This window comes from Budorcas taxicolor, chromosome 9, assembly GCF_023091745.1.
Source record: "Budorcas taxicolor isolate Tak-1 chromosome 9, Takin1.1, whole genome shotgun sequence".
NCBI lineage: Eukaryota > Metazoa > Chordata > Mammalia > Artiodactyla > Bovidae > Budorcas > Budorcas taxicolor.
In genome coordinates, this window is record NC_068918.1 from 80574423 (window position 1) to 80592745 (window position 18323).

At 42.1% G+C, this 18323-nt stretch overlaps 1 protein-coding gene across 1 annotated transcript in view; it reads right to left on the reverse strand.

Moving 5' to 3' along the window:
• The window catches only part of SYNE1 (spectrin repeat containing nuclear envelope protein 1), a 408382-nt gene that overhangs the window by 230159 nt on the left and 159900 nt on the right, over positions 1-18323 (reverse strand). Inside the window, exons 59-70 of the mRNA XM_052645623.1 lie at positions 17572-17715; positions 17116-17271; positions 15438-15602; positions 13681-13853; positions 12536-12689; positions 10112-10255; positions 8943-9107; positions 4318-4635; positions 3264-3419; positions 2939-3109; positions 1729-2055; positions 243-395 (exon numbers count right to left, since the gene is read on the reverse strand). Of these exons, the coding sequence (XP_052501583.1) occupies positions 243-395; positions 1729-2055; positions 2939-3109; positions 3264-3419; positions 4318-4635; positions 8943-9107; positions 10112-10255; positions 12536-12689; positions 13681-13853; positions 15438-15602; positions 17116-17271; positions 17572-17715 (2226 nt within the window). The remainder of the gene's footprint in view (positions 1-242; positions 396-1728; positions 2056-2938; positions 3110-3263; positions 3420-4317; positions 4636-8942; positions 9108-10111; positions 10256-12535; positions 12690-13680; positions 13854-15437; positions 15603-17115; positions 17272-17571; positions 17716-18323) is intronic.

The following is an 18323-nucleotide window of genomic DNA, read 5'->3' on the forward strand; positions in this document are numbered from 1 at the left end:
CACAGACACATGCACACACACACAGACAGACACACAGACAGACACACACGCACACACGCACACACACACACTCACACAGACACACAAACACAGAGTTGCTATTCCATTTAAAAATGCCCACCTGAATGAAAAGGAAAAATACTGACCCATACCAGCGCTACATTTTCTGACAGATAAAATGGAGGCAAGACTCCCTCGGTGGAAAACACCACAGTTTTCTTTTGCTTCTGATCTTTCCATACCTTTGCTGCACTGCAGAGATCCTGGTAATCGCTTTGAAGCTGATCAATTTTGTCCTTTAAAGTAACATCGTGCACCAGCTCCAAGAGGGCTTCACCTTTCTCTCTCACCGACTTTACTGATGGTTCGTGGGACAGCACTGTTTGTTGAAGTGACTTGAATTACAAAGGAAAAACAAGAGCCAGCTCATTCATGTGATCAAGGAGAATACAGACACATGCATTGTCATATATAAGATGATCTATCTCAAACAAAGACCTGATATATATTTTATAAATCAATAAATGTAAAACAATAAAAAGAAAATGACTTTTATGGCTAATACAGTTTTTTTCAGAGTAAAAGTAACACATCGAATAGTCCTCACACGTGCAGAGAGAAGTATATAAAATAATTGTATTTGGCTGAATTTAACATAATGCATATTGCTGGCTTCCACCTCATTCCTTTCTGCAGAGAAATAAATCTTAATGCTATATGAAGGGAGAGAGGTGTTATCTTTTGATTTTGAATCGTAAAGTCAATTGTAGCTTGAGTTGGATGTGAGGTTTGGGAGACAAATTCCAGTTGCAACATTGCTGTGACAGCCTTAAAGTGCTATTTAAATATATCAAGAACTCAGGGAGAAAAAAAAAGGAGAAGCAGCTGTGCTTCTTATATTACACTTTTAAAGACACACTGTCAGGCTTGGCAAAAAAAACCAAGGGCAGGAATAGACATATTGGCTGGAGGAGGAAAAAGCTTCCACCAGCAAAAGCTTCGAGGTAAGACATTTAATAATTGTTTCACAAATTTGAGCAGGTGAAAATTTGTATCTATAGCATGTATAGCAATATCCACATCATCATTTATTTTCTCAAAAATTAATTTCTAAAATGTTATACCTACAGTTGGTTAATTAGAATTTATTTTCTTAGGAGTATGAAGTCTCATTTGGAATTTACCATAGATCTGCTTATAGGCTTTCTGTACCAAAAGATGAAGGAGAGACTCTAGATGAAACAGAAAATCTATAGGTGTGAGATCCTGAGGCCAGAAAGTTTATCTGAAGGATCCATGTACCTGGATCACACTGTCAGAACAGATCTCCATCCACTGATACAACCTTTGACTATCAGACAAACATAGTACCTGAACGGAAAAATAAGTCTGACATAGCGTGCGTGCTTAGTCGCTTCAGTCGTGTCCAACTCTTGGCGACCCTATGGACTGTAGCCTGTCAGGCTCCTCTGTCTATGGGATTCTCCAGGCAAGAATACTAGAGTGGGTTGCCGTGCCCTTCTCCAGGGGATCTTCCCGACCCAGGGATTGAACGTGTGTTGCTTATGTCTCCTGCATCGGCAGGCAGCTTCCTGCCCCCGACCAGTAGAACAGGCATGCTCAGGACCTCTCCCAGTACCCACTAAGGGTGACACACACCAGAAATGACGTGCCTCCTGTTCAGTCCTACGTGACCTCCTCACGCATCTGTCAGTAACGACACACTACCTTGTATTTAGATAACTGAGCTTTTTTCTCATATAACTCCATTTTGGGTTCTTCAGGACCATGTAGAATATCTCGGTATTCTGCTATCCACTGAGTTAGTGCTTTGTATTTATCCGAGAATTCCTTTGTCAAATGAAGGCCTTTCTCCAGGGTCATGTGCTCCTTCCGCACAGTGCTGGTCAGTTCCTTCAACTGCTCCATGTGGTCATGGATCTCTTTTCTTAACGTCTCTGCCTCACCATCTTCCAAGTATTTAAGAGCCCTCTCGCCTTTCTCTCGGGTTGATTTGAGCAAGCTCTGGCCTTTCTCCATGTCTTTCAGCAAACCCTGAGAAAGAATGGGAAGAAATGTAATACAGACTAACAAATAAACAAATTCAGATTGGTTGGCATTATGCCCATCCTTTTAAAGAAAAGCCTTGCAAGTCCCATTCTTGAGTTCACCAATTTCCCCTTACCATATGTTTTTGAAGTTTATTAACAGATTTGGCCCACCAGCAATCAGGATGGAAGATGATAATCAGATTTGAAGTTTATAATCAGATTTGGCCCACCAGCAAAGAGAAGCCTCTTTACTTCAACATCAGTTCAGTTCAGTTCAGTTGCTCAGTCGTGTCCGACTCTTTGCGACCCCATGAATCACAGCATGCCAGGCCTCCCTGTCCATCACCAACTCCCGGAGTTCACACAGACTCACGTCCATCGAGTCAGTGATGCCATCCAGCCATCCCATCCTCTGTCGTCCCCTTCTCCTCCTGCCCCCAATCCCTCCCAGCATCAGTCTTTTCCAATGTAGGTCCTTTAAAATCTCGATTAGCACATCATTTCCAAATCAGAGACTTACGGAAGAACTTGATGCTTTTCTCGTCCTTAACAGAGCTCCTAGAGTTCTGAGTTAAAACACAACTAATGCACAGTGTCATGAGTTGGAGATTTTTTTTTTCAATATTTAATGTCAAACTGGAATTTAGTTAAGAATTTCGTGCACAGTCGTGTGTAAGTCATTGGGATAACATTACATCATAAGTAAATGGAAGGCAATCTTTGGCTTAAGCGATCTTGGAATTTAGAATGAAATGAGGAACCAGGGATTACCAACCATACTGGGCAGGGATGAACATACATGCTCCCAGTTCTACGTGGGAGATGGGAACATCTCAGTGAAAGAAGAATGAACAGTTGGCAGACAACTTTGATATTTGCATGCCTACCTCCAGCATCTTCATTTTTTTCCCCATCATCGCTTTATCTACTTTATCAATTTTGGCAGCCACATTCTTGAAGTTTTTATGAGTAGAGCTGTACCAATCAGAATAGGAACTTAAGGATAACTCTGATTCCTCCAAACTCTGGATCTCCTCTTCCAGGAATTTTATTTGTTCCTTTGAAAGAAGAGACAACATGGAATAAGTGAATTAAAGACCTGTGCCTGTGCCTTTCTTGATCAACATGTGCCTTCATTGGAAGTTAGTAAAAGGAAGAATGTCTGGGTTGTGAAGTCTGCTGGCCTATAATGAACCGGGGTGGCCCGCTCACCAGCACTTGGAGGAGCAGCGCTTGGTATCTAGATGTCAGCTGCGTGGCCTGGCAGCCCATCCGGCTGCTCACGTGGCTCTCATCCAGGATCTCCTGTGCTCTGGCTCCCACTTCCTCAACCTCATCTCTGTATGCAGTGATCTCTTCATGCCACTTCTGAAATGACACCGTGTAGGAGCGGAAAGTTCAATCTGAGGGATTCTTAAGCAAAACAAATATTTTGTTTAGCCCTTAAATCCCTAAGTCACGACCCCATGGACTGTAGCCCGCCAGGCTCCTCATGGAATTTTCCAGGCAAGAATACTGGAGTGTGTTGCCATTTCCTTCTCCAGGGATCTTCCCGACCCAGGGATTGAACCCATGTCTCCTGCATTGGCAGGCGGGTTCTGTACCACTGAGCCACCTGGGAAGCCCTAAGACAAATATATATATATATATATCTTCTTACTAGAAAATGATTTCTATGATTTCTTCTTACTAGAAAATGATTTCTATGAATGATTTTTATATAATTTTGAAAACCAATCATGTATAACCTTCATAAGAAATTATAATAACATTATAAAACTGCACAGGAGTTTGAATGCTTTTCTGTCTGTATTACATGTATTTTATATCTTTTGTTGTACTTAGACACATTTTAAAACAGATGAATGAGGAAAATGAATTCCAAAGGCCTAAGCATGATTTTGATCATGTGCACTGAATCTGCATAAAAATGCAGTACATTAGAGCAATTTCAAGACAGACCCATAAACTTAAATTATTGCAACACTAGCATTCATGTATCTTTACCAAGCAGGTAATAAAGTGTGGGAAAAATATAAAATACTTCATTAAACTATATTCTAGTATCAATAAAATAGACTACCTTAGGATTCTAATAAATAATTTCTCACAGAAGAATGCTCCATTGTTATTTATATCAAAATAGAGTAGAAAGAGATTTTTCAAAATCTAAACCTTGGACGAACGTTTATTAAATAGTTGAAGAAACAAACTATGCAAGGCAACTGCTACTTTGACAAACATCAGGAATTCACACCAATAGTACCTTCATCTGATGTAACTGCATCTCCTTGGCAGCTCGGCTAGACTGACGTCCAGTTCTGAGATTCACTTTTTCCTCCATTGTTTTCAGCCACTCATCTACCTGCTGAAACTTTTGTTCCACCAATCTCAATTTGTTGACCACATTATTGAACTGAGTTCGGGTCTCCGACAGCCGCTGCTGGTAAGCCTGCCAGTCCTGCCGGAGGGACTCTAGAGCCCGGTCTTCTGTCTGTGGGATGCCTGACGGTATCACCTCCTCTCTGGTGTGCAGTGCTGAATTCAGCAGGGCCTGTCCCTCCGCACAGTGCACCTGGAGCTCCTGCAGGGGAAAGGCGTGGCTGTCACACCTCGTTCACATTTCACACCTGCACAGGTGACTATGTCTCACTCAAGCCAACTGCGCCCTCTTGAACTTCACATTAGGAAAGAACAAGCTGATTCTGACAAAAAATGCGTACCTAACACTGAACCCTGTTTCCCAAGTCAGGAGAGAGATTCTGAAATGTTTCCAGTTAAAATAGTCAAACTGCGCACACACACACACACACACACACACACACACACAAATACACACACAGTGAGAAGTATTTTTCTCAATCATGTTAGAAACAACCTCTGAAATCTGGCTTTTTAGCTTGGAGGTAAAAGCACTGTGATGAAAGGATTATTGTTTAGTCTAATAACCTAGGAGTTTTGTGGCCCCTAATCTGTTTAAAGAGCCTAAGTCTTCTTGCTTAACATTGAATTTGATACTGAATGGGATCAGAGCTCCACTTTTAGCTGAGAAAAAAACAATAGACCTTCTTTCTGCTAAGGAGGGATTCTTTGTTGAAGCTGTTCTAGGGAATGTGATGGTTAAGAGAAGTTGGCCCTGGAGGGTACAGGGCATATAAACCTATAAGGCTGAATTATTGCACGTGCCCATCAGTTACGTGCATGCATGCTAAGTCACTTCAGTGGTGTCTGACTCTTTGCCACCCCATGGACTGCAGTCTACCAGGTTCTTCTGTCCTTGGGGTTCTCCAGGCAAGAATACTAGAGTGGGTTGTAATGCCCTCCTTCGGGGATCTTCCCAACGCAGGAATGGAATTCATGTCTCTTATGTGTCCTGCATTAGCAGGAGGGTTCTTTACCACTAGCAGCCCCTGGGAAGTCCCCCGCCCATCAGGTACTCCTAGGTACAAACATATTTCCCTCCACCAAAGCATAGTCCCAGAAATGCACCCTACAAATTCTGTATGAACCAAGTTTTTAAGAGCATCAGCTATTTTTGAAAGAAAAATCATAACCTTAAAGGTGTTGGCAAAACACTATATCCTTGTGTTACTTGATCTGATCATCTAAGGTTGAAAGGGGCCATGTCAAATCCCACTGGAATAAGCTATTCCATCTTGTAAAAGAACTCCATTTTGTAAAGGTTCCGGGCAAACAGACTTAGACTTTGGATATTACCTAACCTTGCCCCACTGCTCACGAGCCAATGGGCCCTTAGGTTAAACCTCCTGACTTTAAGTTCAAGAATTTGTGATTTACCTTGGAAGTAATGATTTACCTTGGAAGTAATGATTTACCTTTGTGATTTACCTTGAAGTAATGTTTTACCGTGGAAGTAAAAAAACCAATCAGAAATCCACACACAACCCTATAGAAGAGGGTAGCCAATCAGTAGTCCTTCAGCCTGAACACCCCTTTAGTTACCCTTTCACCTGAATATTCCCTATATAAGCAGTGTAACCCAAAACTCGGGGCTCCTCTCCTTAGCTGCTGCGTCGGTAACAGTGGGAGCCCCAGCTCGAGCTTGGTAATAAAAACTCTCTTGCTTTTGCATCGGATACTGGCTCCCTGGTGGTCATTGGGAGATTTCACGACTTGGGCATAACACCACCAAGAGTGTTAAAAGTACCGTCACATTTATTTAGAATACAATATTATTTTAAAAAAATCTTTAATACTAATGAAATTGTTGATATCTGACCACTTTTACCAGAAATAGTGATCTTCTATAGTTCAGACTATAGATACACTTTCCTCAGCTATGATATCACTACAAAAATGTTGTAATTGGAAAAGGACAATTTATATGGTAAAATATTAATAAAAATAACCACAAACAAATTTATTCCAAAATTTCAAAAAAATTAAAGCTAATTTTATACAATCTCTTTCCTTAATTCAGGAGTTGACAAACTTTTTCTGTAAAGGGCTGGATAGTAAATATTTTAGGCTTTGTGGGCCATACAATCTTAGCTGAAGCTACTTAACTATGTAATCTTGCTATCTGTGGCATCAAAGTAGCCATAGATGCTACATAGATGAACAGGTGTGTCTATGTTTCAGTTTAAAGAACAGGTTCCGGGATACCGTGTACTGATCTGTGCCCTAGTTAATCTCAATGTATCACCCTTTCCCTATTTTATAGCAGTTTTCACTATTCTACAAATCACTACTGTATTAGAGAAATTGTTATATATCCCACATTTCAAGGATTTATTCTGAGGGGGAAATATGGTTCAATATATCTTTTTAAAATTTACTTAGTTTTATTTTTTGGCTATGCTGTGCAGCATGAGGGATCTTAGTTGCCTGACCAGGGATCAAACCCATAGCCCCTGCAGTGGAGTCTTAACCCCTGGACCACCAGGGAAGTCCCCAAAGGTACTAGTTTAGAATCTGGTCTCAATATTTTAAAAATCTCTATGTTCTATGATCCAAATTAAATGGTTGGTGACTACAAAAGGAGCCTGGCAGACTGTATCCCACTAGGCTCTTCTATCCACAGAATTCTCCAGGCAAGAATACTGGAGTAGGTTGCTATTTCGTTCTCCAGGGGATCTTCCTGACTCAGGGACTGAACCCATGTCTCTTATGTCTCCTGCATTGGCAGGCAGGTTCTTTTTACCACTAGTGCCACCTGGGAAGCCCAAATACAAAATAATTTTAAATGTGGTCCACACTGCTGGCAGACCCCCAGATCACTAAGCCAGCTGTGGGACATTAGGGCCCCGAAGGAGTTCTGCTGTGCAGGTGGCATGTCACCCTTCTCCACCACCAGTTTTGGCCTCTAGTGTCTCCCCTCTTTTATTAAAATTTGTGGTGACTCATAATAAGACAGTGTCAATAAGAATTAATACACATTGAAATGAGAGGTTGGAGTCTGGTTTTGGTTTGAGCCAGAATAACGTTGACTGAAGTGAGATGCTTTCTTCTGGAACAGGAGAAATATCTGCTGATGACAAGTGACCTCTTGGCCCAGTTCCTCCACAGAAGTCTGGAGAGCTTGGTATTTGCTTGCCAAGAAAGTCTGCAGTGAATGCTGGGAGAGGTCATAGAAAAGAAAGCCCATTTGGCTAAGATAAATTATAACAGCTAAACCTAAGAGACCTGGATATGCTACTATTAAAAATAAAATGGATGAGATCCTTAAAGAAGCTAATGAAACTGTGAGCCTTCCAACATCTGTTATATATTTATTTCACGAATGGACTACTGTTCAAGTAAGATTTTTCTCCCATCTCATTTAATCCTTCCTCAGAAAACGGAGTCAGGGAAGCTCTTCTCTGCCCAAAGTCATCCAGGACCAGGTCTCACCGTGAATCGGAGTCTGAACTTCCTAATCCCAACCTTGCACTCCTGCCATTATTCAATTCTCCCTGAGAGCCACTGAAATAGGCAGAAATGTTATATGTCAATGACCACCTCAGTCCTGTTTTTCCACCTTGTTTGAGCACTGGGTAGATCTTGCTCAATCCTGAACCAATTCCAGTGAGGGCTGACAGCGGAAATTCTAACACGGAGCTGTCTTATTGGCCTTTCTCTCCATTCTCTACTATGTGTCTGGTCTCCCCTTCTTGGAAACCCCCTGATGGCTACCTATTGCTGCAGGTAAGATTAGGGGCTCTCTCTGATGCTTCCATAAGATCCCCAATAATAGAGTCGTTCTATTATTGTCCTCATCACATTGTTTGTAATGATCCATCAGCAGGTCTGAACTTCTTTAGAATGCAAGTTCTTTGAAAGCAGTAATAATATTTTAATTATCTTTACCGGCAGTAGCAATAAGTCAATGGGTTAGGACCACGTTGCCCATGAGGTTTGCCATCTCACCCTGAATCACGGCCTGCTGGCCCGAGTACTGGTACTTTTCTTACTTCCTTGAATTTCTTCTTCTAGGTCCCTGACTCTAGGCCTGTATCCTCAGCAATGTGGGTGATTTGGGTTAAAACCAAAGGGCCTACGATGGTGCCACCAATTTGAATTTGAGAAGTGTCACACACTGTTGACTCCTGCAGCTGTGTCCCACATCTAATTCAGTCCTTTAGGAAGCAACAGGCAGGTGGGCCTGTTAACACCATAGATTAGACCACTAGCCATTCCTATCAGAGGCCACCCTGTAGCTGGACAAAGTCCTCAAGTCCCAGTCCTGCTAAGTCTGAACTACCTACCAAATGATTTCGACTAGCATTCTCTACTGAGGTCCCAGAACGCTCTAGATCAGACTGTACTAGGATGTCACTTAATATATATCAGCTATTTATAGGTTTTAAGGTCATAGCAACTTCTCACTTAAAATAATGGTTCCATATTCAGAATGAGAAGTCCTCTGTTTCACGATGAAGCAGACTTTACCTGAAGGTCCCGCAGTGCTGTCTCATGAGTGTGCGCGTCCCCTTCCAGAACTGAGTACCGATCAAGCTTCTCTTGCTCTTTCTCAAGCCAAGCTTCAAATGCCTTCAAGTCTCTCTGATACTCTTGGTGCAGGCGAACTAGTTTTTCCGACTTGGTTACTGCTTCCTGTTGTTAGCATTTCAGATGATTAAGATGGGAAAACATTACTATAGTCTGCAGTTTACATGGACCATTAAGAATTCACTTTTGGAATATTAGAAAAGCATGATTATTAAATCATTAAAACATGAATCATTTCCTAGAAGAATAGAATGTCAAGATTTATGTAAAGAAAAAAACATAATATGAGTAAAAAGGAAAGTGAAAGTCACACAGTCATTTCTGACTCTTTGCCATCCCATGACTGTAGCCTGCCTGGCTGGCTCCTCTGTCCATGTACTTCTCCAGGCAAGAGTACTGGTGTGGGTTGCCATTTCTTTCACCAGGAAATCTTCCCAACCAGGAGTCAAACCCGGGTCTCCTACATTCCAGGCAGATTCTTTACCAACTGAGCCACCAGAGGGGATCTTAAAGATCATTTCATTAACTTCTTGATCTCTGAATTCCTTATGAAATGTAAAATGGATATTCAAAAAATGAATTAACGTTGTCATAAAAATACATTTTTGCTAATGAAGGAAACTGAAATTTTCATATTGTTCCTTGAGTGAGAATTTGGATTCACTGTAGATTCAATTTTCCATGTACTCTAATAAAGTAGGCTGTGCTCTGAAAAGTTCTTTTTATTTTCTTTGTGAGATTTAAGCAAAGAATGATAAATATTATTGGCAATTTTTTCCTGCTTTAGAAAGTTTTCATCACCAGACACATGAAGATATTTATGATTCTTCCTTATGAAGCTTCCCCCAATTTTTTTTTTTCAATAGGTACATTTGGAGGACTTTTTAGTTGAGAACTATTTTCCTCCAGTAACTTTCATATCCTAACAACAGTTGAGAGTTTTTGTTTGCTTTGCCAGTAGGGTACTCCAAGTATTAAAATTCACTTTGCTTTTTTTGTCCTATTTGCTTTCACAAGCCTGTCATTCCCCCAAACAAATGGGTCTTTAATAAGCACAACTCCAAACACCCCTCTTTCAGTGGGTCTGCATGGAACACGGTGAGCCGTACCTTGGTCCGCTCTCTGATGGCTCCGTACCGCTCCTGCAGGTCCTGGAATTCTAACTGGGTGATGTAGTGCTCCGTCATGCCAGCCCCTTTCACTTCAATGGCCTCCAGTAAGCTGCCATGACTCAGCACTTCCTCGTTTAATAACTAGAGAACATTTTTTTAAAAAATAAAGGAATTACTGCGTATATCGTCATATCGATGATAACTTGTAAAATCAGTATATTTTAACTGCATAGCTGACAAGTGATCTCAGGTTATCTATCTGCAGTCTACACTCTATCCACCATCTATCTCTACACAGATATATGAATGGTGTGTGTATTTGATATCGGGCCCATAACTTTATCTGAGTGGACTTGGAAATCTCAAATTTAATTTGTCCAAAAATTGGCTCCTAGGCACTACTCCATTCCCATCCATCCCCAGCCACCACCAAACCTCCTTCCACTTGGTCTTTTTGTCAAACAGTAAATGCTACCGTTCTCACCCAGCTGATCAACTGAGAACACTGGAGTCACCCTTTGTCCCTCCATCCATGGTGTGATCCTGTTAGTTCCGTCTCTTCACCGTGTCCTGACATGTGTCCTCCTGCTCTTACAAGCCTCCTAGCCCCTGCTGCTATCATCTTTTCCTTGGACTTCTGTGATATTCTGCTGGGCAGATTCCCTGCCCCCAGCTCCTGCACTGTTCCTTTGTCCACCTTCCACACAGCAGCTTGAGTGATAAAAGGCTTTAATATTCTAAAGGGGATCGTTTTGCTGTCCAGTTCAAAGCATTGATTATCTTCCCCAGGCTGCGGGGATCAAGTGTGAAATCCACAGGCTTGGATCCTCATAACAACGTGATATCTGGTCCCTGCCACCTCCACCACGTCACCTGGACATCCACTCATTGAGTCTCTGCTCCAGTAACAGCCAGCCTTTCTTACAGTTCCCTTTTATCCAACCCAGGTTCTCTCCTCCCCAGGGACCATGGACATGTGGATGATCCCATCTGAAATCCTCCTTTCCCACCTCCTCCCCAACCTGATTTCTCTGCACTGAATTCCTGAGGGCATCATCCCCATCTCCTCTTTCAAGAGGCCTTTCCTGTCCCTCCCCACCCCCGACTCCTTGATGTCTTTATCAACCCAATCCCAATAAATCTCTCATCACTCTCAACGTTTTCTTCATATCACTCATCCCCAGTTATAATCATTTACTTATTCAATCATTCTCGAATGAGTCCATGTGCAACCTCCAGAGTGAAACCTTGGTCTGTTTTATTTACCTAGAATCAAGCACAATGCTTGCATGTAACAAGTTCTCCATAGTATTTGTTGACTAGATGAATAATGTAATAAATTAAGTAATCATCATAATAATACTATGAAATCAATAATTATAATTATATGAATTTTCAGATGCAAACAGCAGACCCAGAAATGTTAAGTGGCTTGGCATAGGTCATGCAAGGCCATTCAGTTATTCAGCTAACCTTTACTCAGCATTTGTTCTGTGTCAGAGAGCCACGTGCATAGGATAAGAAGAAAATTGAGCAACTTTATCCAGTGAGAGAGAGAGAGCAATGTAAGTATGGAGTCTATAAAATTCATCAAGAGATGAGAAAGACAGAGAACAGAAGAACTAATTAAGCCTCCAGTGGTGGTGGTTCCGAGCAAAGATGGGGGCTTCGGAACTAATTCAGAAAGTTAAGTACAAGGTTGCTAGGTACAAGGGTAGGGCTAAGGTATTCTGTGAAAAATGGAAGATGTGACAGAAAAAAAAGTTTTACTTCCTAAGGATGAACAGGCTAAAGATACCAAAAGTTATTTGTAGTTGTTGTCTAGTTGCTAAGTCATGTCTGACTTTTTTGTACCCCCATGGAGTGTAGGTCACCAGGCTCATTTGTCCATGGGATTTTCCAAGCAAGAATACAGGAGTGGGTTGATACTTCTTTCTCAAGGGGATCTTCCCAACCCAGGGACTGACTATACATCTCCTGCATTGGCAGGTGGATTCTTCACCACTGAGTCACTAGGGAAGCCTGATTAAAACAAACTACAAGTTGCCAAACTTTAAATATTTCATAAAACATAGGTCTATGAAGTTTTCCTGGAAAGGGACATTTTCATTCATTAATAAAACAGCCACAAACAAAAGTTTGTTTAAGAAGCCATTAGAAATTACAGTAAACTCCCCCAACAGAGTTCACCTATGTGGACGGCCCTAGCTTATAGATGGGCATGCTTTTGTAGTTGCTCATTCGTGTCTGACTCTTTGCAACCCCATGGATGGTAGCCTACCAGGCACCTCTGTCCATGGGGATTCTCCAGGGAAGAATACTGGAGTGGGTTGCCATTTCCTTCTCCAGAATGTTTTTGTATAGCCGTGGCAATTGCAAAGCACAGGCAGAGGACAAATCGAATGTGAAACCCAGCCCCACCTTGGCCTTCCCGAGAGCTGCTGTTTTCTCCCGCAGTTCCGCGTGCTGCCTCTCAGACTCGTTCAGGCTGGCCTCCATGCCGTCCATCCAGCTGGAAAACTGTCGAACATCATCCTGGTAACTTGTCCACTTAGAAAGGGCTCCTTCAAGTTGACTGAAAGGTAATTGAAAGGACAGTAATCTACACTGAGAAGCCGTCTGCATGCAGTCTGCCTGATCTCTATCACCCTATCTGCTCTGTCCACTTCCCCAGCAGGAAGCCCATAGATCAGGTCGGGGCAGGCTGGAGGGGGGCTGAATGGTCACAGCTTATCAATTCCAAGCCTGGGTCTCTGGAAAGCACAACTTTGAGAAGCAAAGGATGGTGAAGTCCATGCTGACAGGTGGAGAAGTGGGACAGGACATAAAACTTGGAGTCAGTAACCAAGTCACGCGAGATGCTGGAAGAGGTCTGAAGGCACAAGGAGAGATATCCCAAGGAAGGCTTTTCTTGAGCCAAGACTCAAGAAAATAAGAGTATCAATATTTAATTCCACCAGAGGAGAGAAACAAAAAAGGAATAAAAGACAGGAAACTGACTCAGGGCAGTTTGTTTACAAACATTCCAGCTTCACCCCTCACCCCTTTGCTCTCCATGGGTAATCTCCAGCTCTGTCTACACTGGCTCCCAGCAGTGCCTTTTGTGGGGGTAAATTCTAGCTCCCACCCTTTACTGACTGCCCTCTTTTCCTCATGGCTCTTTCCCACCAGCCACGGGTGTGTTCTGGGGCTACTTCCCAAGGAAACAGTTTAATTTTAACTAATACATCTTCCCATAATTAAACATTTATTTATCCTGTGGTTTTTTTAAGCAGTGAACACCAACATGAAGAAACATGTAGTTATAGTTACATAAAAACACAGACACAGTACCGCAGGTCAACGTAAATGCAAGGTCGCACCTGCCACTTTCTTTTCTTCCAAGAAGAAAAAAGAACAGAAAGGAGGGAGGGAATGAAGGAAGGAAGGAGGCCAAAAATAAGGGAGCAGGGCAATAGAGAGAGTGAAAGAAACAAAGAGAGGACAGGGGAAACCCTGTACAGTTACTGAGCTCTTCTGTAGATCTTTTAGCAATGACTTGGCAGTAGCCCTTCGGCTTCACTAACCTTTTACAACGAATTGCTGCAGACAAAAGGGACGCCCACATATCCTTCACACTCGCCAGCTGCTGCTGCATGGCAGGGATGCCTTCCGGGGAGGTGTTCTGAAGGACAGATTCCCCTCTGGTCACTATCATCTTCATCTGGATCTCTTTTTCCTGTTTCACTGATAACAGAGCCTGTAAAAGCCCATACAGAAGTCCTTTGTCATCTGTATGTTTAACATGGCTAGCTTTAAATATTTCAGAGTCCCTGTGCATAGCGGATGACCTGCAGTCCTGTTGAGCCCTGGATCTCTTGGGCTGATCAGAAGGAGGCCAGGAGAGTCACTGGCTGGTGGTATCAGGAACCAGTAACCAGTCACCCACTGGTCTCCAAGTGGCCTTGGCCTTTCAGATCTTTATTATTCTCTGAATGAATATCCCTGATTTCCACTGAAGTTTAAGTTCACTGTTTTTTAATAAGCGAAAAATAGACAACAATAGGATTCCTAAATTCTCAAAGGTCACAGGATGAGGAGCTCTATGAATGTTAAAGTCTCTTGTACAACAAACTGAAAGAAATAGATAAATTCATAGTCTATATTAATTTATACATTTCAAGTTCTTCACAAGCACTGTTCTTTTTCTATATAAGAAAGATGCTTGAATTCAAAGTTATAAAACTGGTGTTTATCACCTAAAAGGTAAAGGTTCATCTCTGTCCTGCATCTGGACCTTGCCCATCTCTGCAGATTGAGATTCAGCCACTCCTGGCCATCAGCTTCTGCCGCAGCAGAAAGGAAGTGCTAGCAGCGACTCACACACCACACCATTGGCTTTCTTCAGCTTTTGCTCATTGGGTTCCATCCTCAAGTCTCAGGTTTCCTGAGAAATCTGCTCCAACTCTCAATCAACACCATCTCCATCTAAGCTCCATCAGCACGCCCCATCTGCTATTACTGTCTCCTGTGCCTCAGCCTCTAGCCTCAGACTATAAAATCCTGAGGACAATGACCATACTTTATTCATTTTTCAATCCTCGGTATCAAGACAGAGTGCCAGTCTCCTAGAAGACACTCAGTGTATAAATGACAGGTGAATGAATGAAGAATGATTGCCTTACCACAAACATAAACTCATGTTGAATGAATTTCTTATGATGGGAGAAGAATGGACTAACTGATACAAGCAGGCAAGTTAACCGAACAAGATGGGAAATGTTTCTGCCTGATAAAATGTTTCATTGAGGTATTTTCTCAGAATAGATATGTCTGATATCTCTTGAAACTAGCGTATTCACTGGCCATATCAAGCAAGTAACCACCTTTGGGTTGTTATTTCTATTTTTGTAAAGTATTGATGGGCAAGTCTATCTGGGCTCAAATGATTTGGGAATGCTTAGGCAAGGCCTCCCTGTGTCAACAGGATCATAACAGCAGAGTATTCTTGGATTTCTTTTTTTTTCTTTTTAATATTTTATTATGTTTTCATTTATTTGGTGCATAGAGTCTTAGCTGTGGCACGCGGACTCTTTCGTTATAGCACACATATTCTCTAGTTGCGGTGTGCGGGCTTCGAGATGCTCTATGGCATGTGGAATCTTAGTTTCCTGGCTGGGAATCCAACCAGTGTCCCCTGAATCGCAAAGCAGATTCCTAACCACTGGACCACCAGAGAAGTCCCCATTCTTGGGCTTCTTATCATACCAGGCAGATGGAGAGTTGAGAAATTTTGAGAAAAACAAATTCTGTAAATGAGAGACATTTCTTGTAAAAGACACACCTCAAGCTTGAGCATCCTGCTGTCCAGCACACTCTTGTCAGAGGTCGGGTGGCAGTACGAGTCCAACATATGGACCGTGTCCGTCATCCAGTCCTGCAGGTCTTTAATTCCCAGGGAGAACTGATTGTGTTCTGCAACAATCCTATCCAGTCTTGACACTTTCTCCTGGAAATGACAGAGACCGTCATCCAGCTGTCCCTTCCATAGAGGCTTCACAGCCTACAGCTGTGCAGACTGTAAAGCTAACCCCTGGTCTAAATAACTGTGATCAGCCATAGGTTCGTGCTCTGCATAGATACGATAAAGCCTGTGTTAATCTGTGAGATGGGAAATAGCTTTCTAAAGAGTAAAACTTTGAAGATAATCAGGTCAAGAAGCAGAAAGATTACAATGACAATTTACTGCCCTTCAATTTACTTGCTCTTTATGACAACTGGGGATACTTTTCAGAAATTTCATTAGTTCATTCCTCACACCTTGTCTGGGAAACCCACTGAAGTAGTTTCTGCTTTCAGATCTTCATATTTGGGTCAATACCGCATACTCACGTGACCTACATGATAGCCAATTCAAAAAACCCAATTATCTGAGATTTTGTAATACCCCTAAATTGGGACCATAAATGTGGATTTATTTATTAATTAAAGTTAACATCCAACACAATGAAGATTTTATGAATATAATTTTTAGCACATAAAGCATTTGAATATCTGTTGATTTTTTGGTACCTAAATAAATACAAAGCAATAGAAAGATGGTCTTAATTTACTCTAGATTTTCTGAATTTATGCCAGATTTTCTAAAAACAAAAAAAGTAACAAAAATAGGTCTAAACATAGTCTCTTCACTCCCAGGCTAATACTATATGACTGTCTCAACGATGTTTTATTGGGGATGCAAACAGCAGGCCAGGAGTAAGCCCACACTCAAACAGGTGAAGCCAAGTTCCAGCAGATTCCCTACATTCTCAGATCTGAAATGCAAAAGAGAAGTATAGGGAACAAACGTCACAAGGCCATAAAATTCAAGGTGGTCTGGCCCTCCGCAGTTCAGGATGGGTCTGCTGAATGCTCTAAGTGAGGCCACTGTTGGATCCCATTTACTTTTTTTCTAAGTTGTTAGAAAAGAACTTTCATCTGTTCTTTCAACTGATGGGAATCACTGCCAATTTCGAGCTCTGCTCCAGAATCTGAACTGAAACTCTCAATCAATGCATCTTTGATGACTATGTAATAAATATAAAGAATTGAGACAAATGAAAACAAAAAGTACTATCCGTAAAACTCACTCTTGCTGAGTCCACTAAAATTTAAAAATAGCTTCAAATTTCTGTTTTTTTGAAAGTAGTTTAATCTGTGTATCTTTAGACCCAGTACTCTGAAGTCTGCCTTCTATTTATGCTTTGAGTCTTCAAAATAAGAGCTCTGGGGAACCATTTCAGGATTAAAGGGAATACTTGTTGTAACCACAGAGATGGAAAGTCTCTTGCATGTTTGAAACCTCCCTTGCTGTTTTCAGACAAGCACGTTGAGATGACGCAGCACACATGTTTGGCCGGGGTTGCAAGGCTAGGAAGAGCACTTACACGCCTCAGCCCTGCCCCGGGGGCCCCCGGGACACCCGGGCCCCAGCTCTGCACCAGGACGCACACTCACACACAGCACATGGCAGGCGTTACCTTTGTTACATTGCTTAGCGCTAGATACTGAGAAGACAGCTGCGACACCCGGTGCATAAAGCTCCTGCTGGCCGCCTGGCCCTCCCACAGCTGCTGAGCTTTCTCTTTCAGCCTGCGGAGCTGAGGCTCGTAGCAGTTTATTTCCTCAAGGACAGACTGAAAAGCACAAGCAAGTCACTATTAAGAGGCTGCGGAAGAGCACACGGCAGACAGAGCTTTGGCCCCAGGACCGCGGAAACAAACCCTGGAGAGTAATAGATGTGGCCCAAAGGCGTTATTATTTCCAAGCTACACACAATGGAGGGCTCCAGGACCGGACAGATTACACCTCAAAGGAAAGCGGGAGCTCTGAACTCAGGAAAGGGTGCACCCAATCTCAGGACAGCACCGTCTAACTGCAGGGTGCCCGCATGCCTCTGATCTGAAGGCGGGTCAGACCGGCCAGGGGCTCGTCACCTGCAGCTTCTGCTGTTCTCGTCTCTTGGCTGGCAGATCATACAGGCGATTGCTGCTTTCATGAACCATCTTCTCGGTCTTACTCAGCCAGTCCTGTACAGGCTCAGCACTTACTTCAAAGTCCTTCATTTGGATCTTTAGATTCTATGAGGATTTAGATGGTGTTAGGGACCAAAAAAAAAAAAAAATGTTAATAGTAAGTCTAGTGTCTTAATTTCCTCATTCATAAAATAGAAATATGGTGATGAAGACTAAACACATTAATACATGCAAAGCGGCCACCTACAACAGCTTCACCTTCACTGTTTTGGCAGCTCTAGCCTCTCTCTTGAACATCACACTTACGTTCATTGCTATTTTCCTGGCCATTACCCACTGGTTATCTTGCAGGCCCATTAAATTTAATATATATTAAATTGAATGAATCTTTCTATCTCTTCCCCAAACACTTTTTCTACCATATTCAAGACTCCCCTAATGGCATCATCATTCAAGCTATCTTTCAAATGAGAAACTAAAGACTTATACTTAACTTCTTCTTCCTCGAGCCCCTTGTTAAATCAGCTATCAAATCCTGCCATGTTTTCTCTTAGAGAGAAATCCTTCATCCAATATCATTTCTTTAATCCAGGCCCTTGTCTCTTTCATCTGGACCATTTTGAAAAGCTTTCTCTGGTCTTCCAGCTACTTAACTGTTTACCATTCTGGTCTACACTATGGCTACAGAGTTGAGATATTTGTCTCTGAAAGAC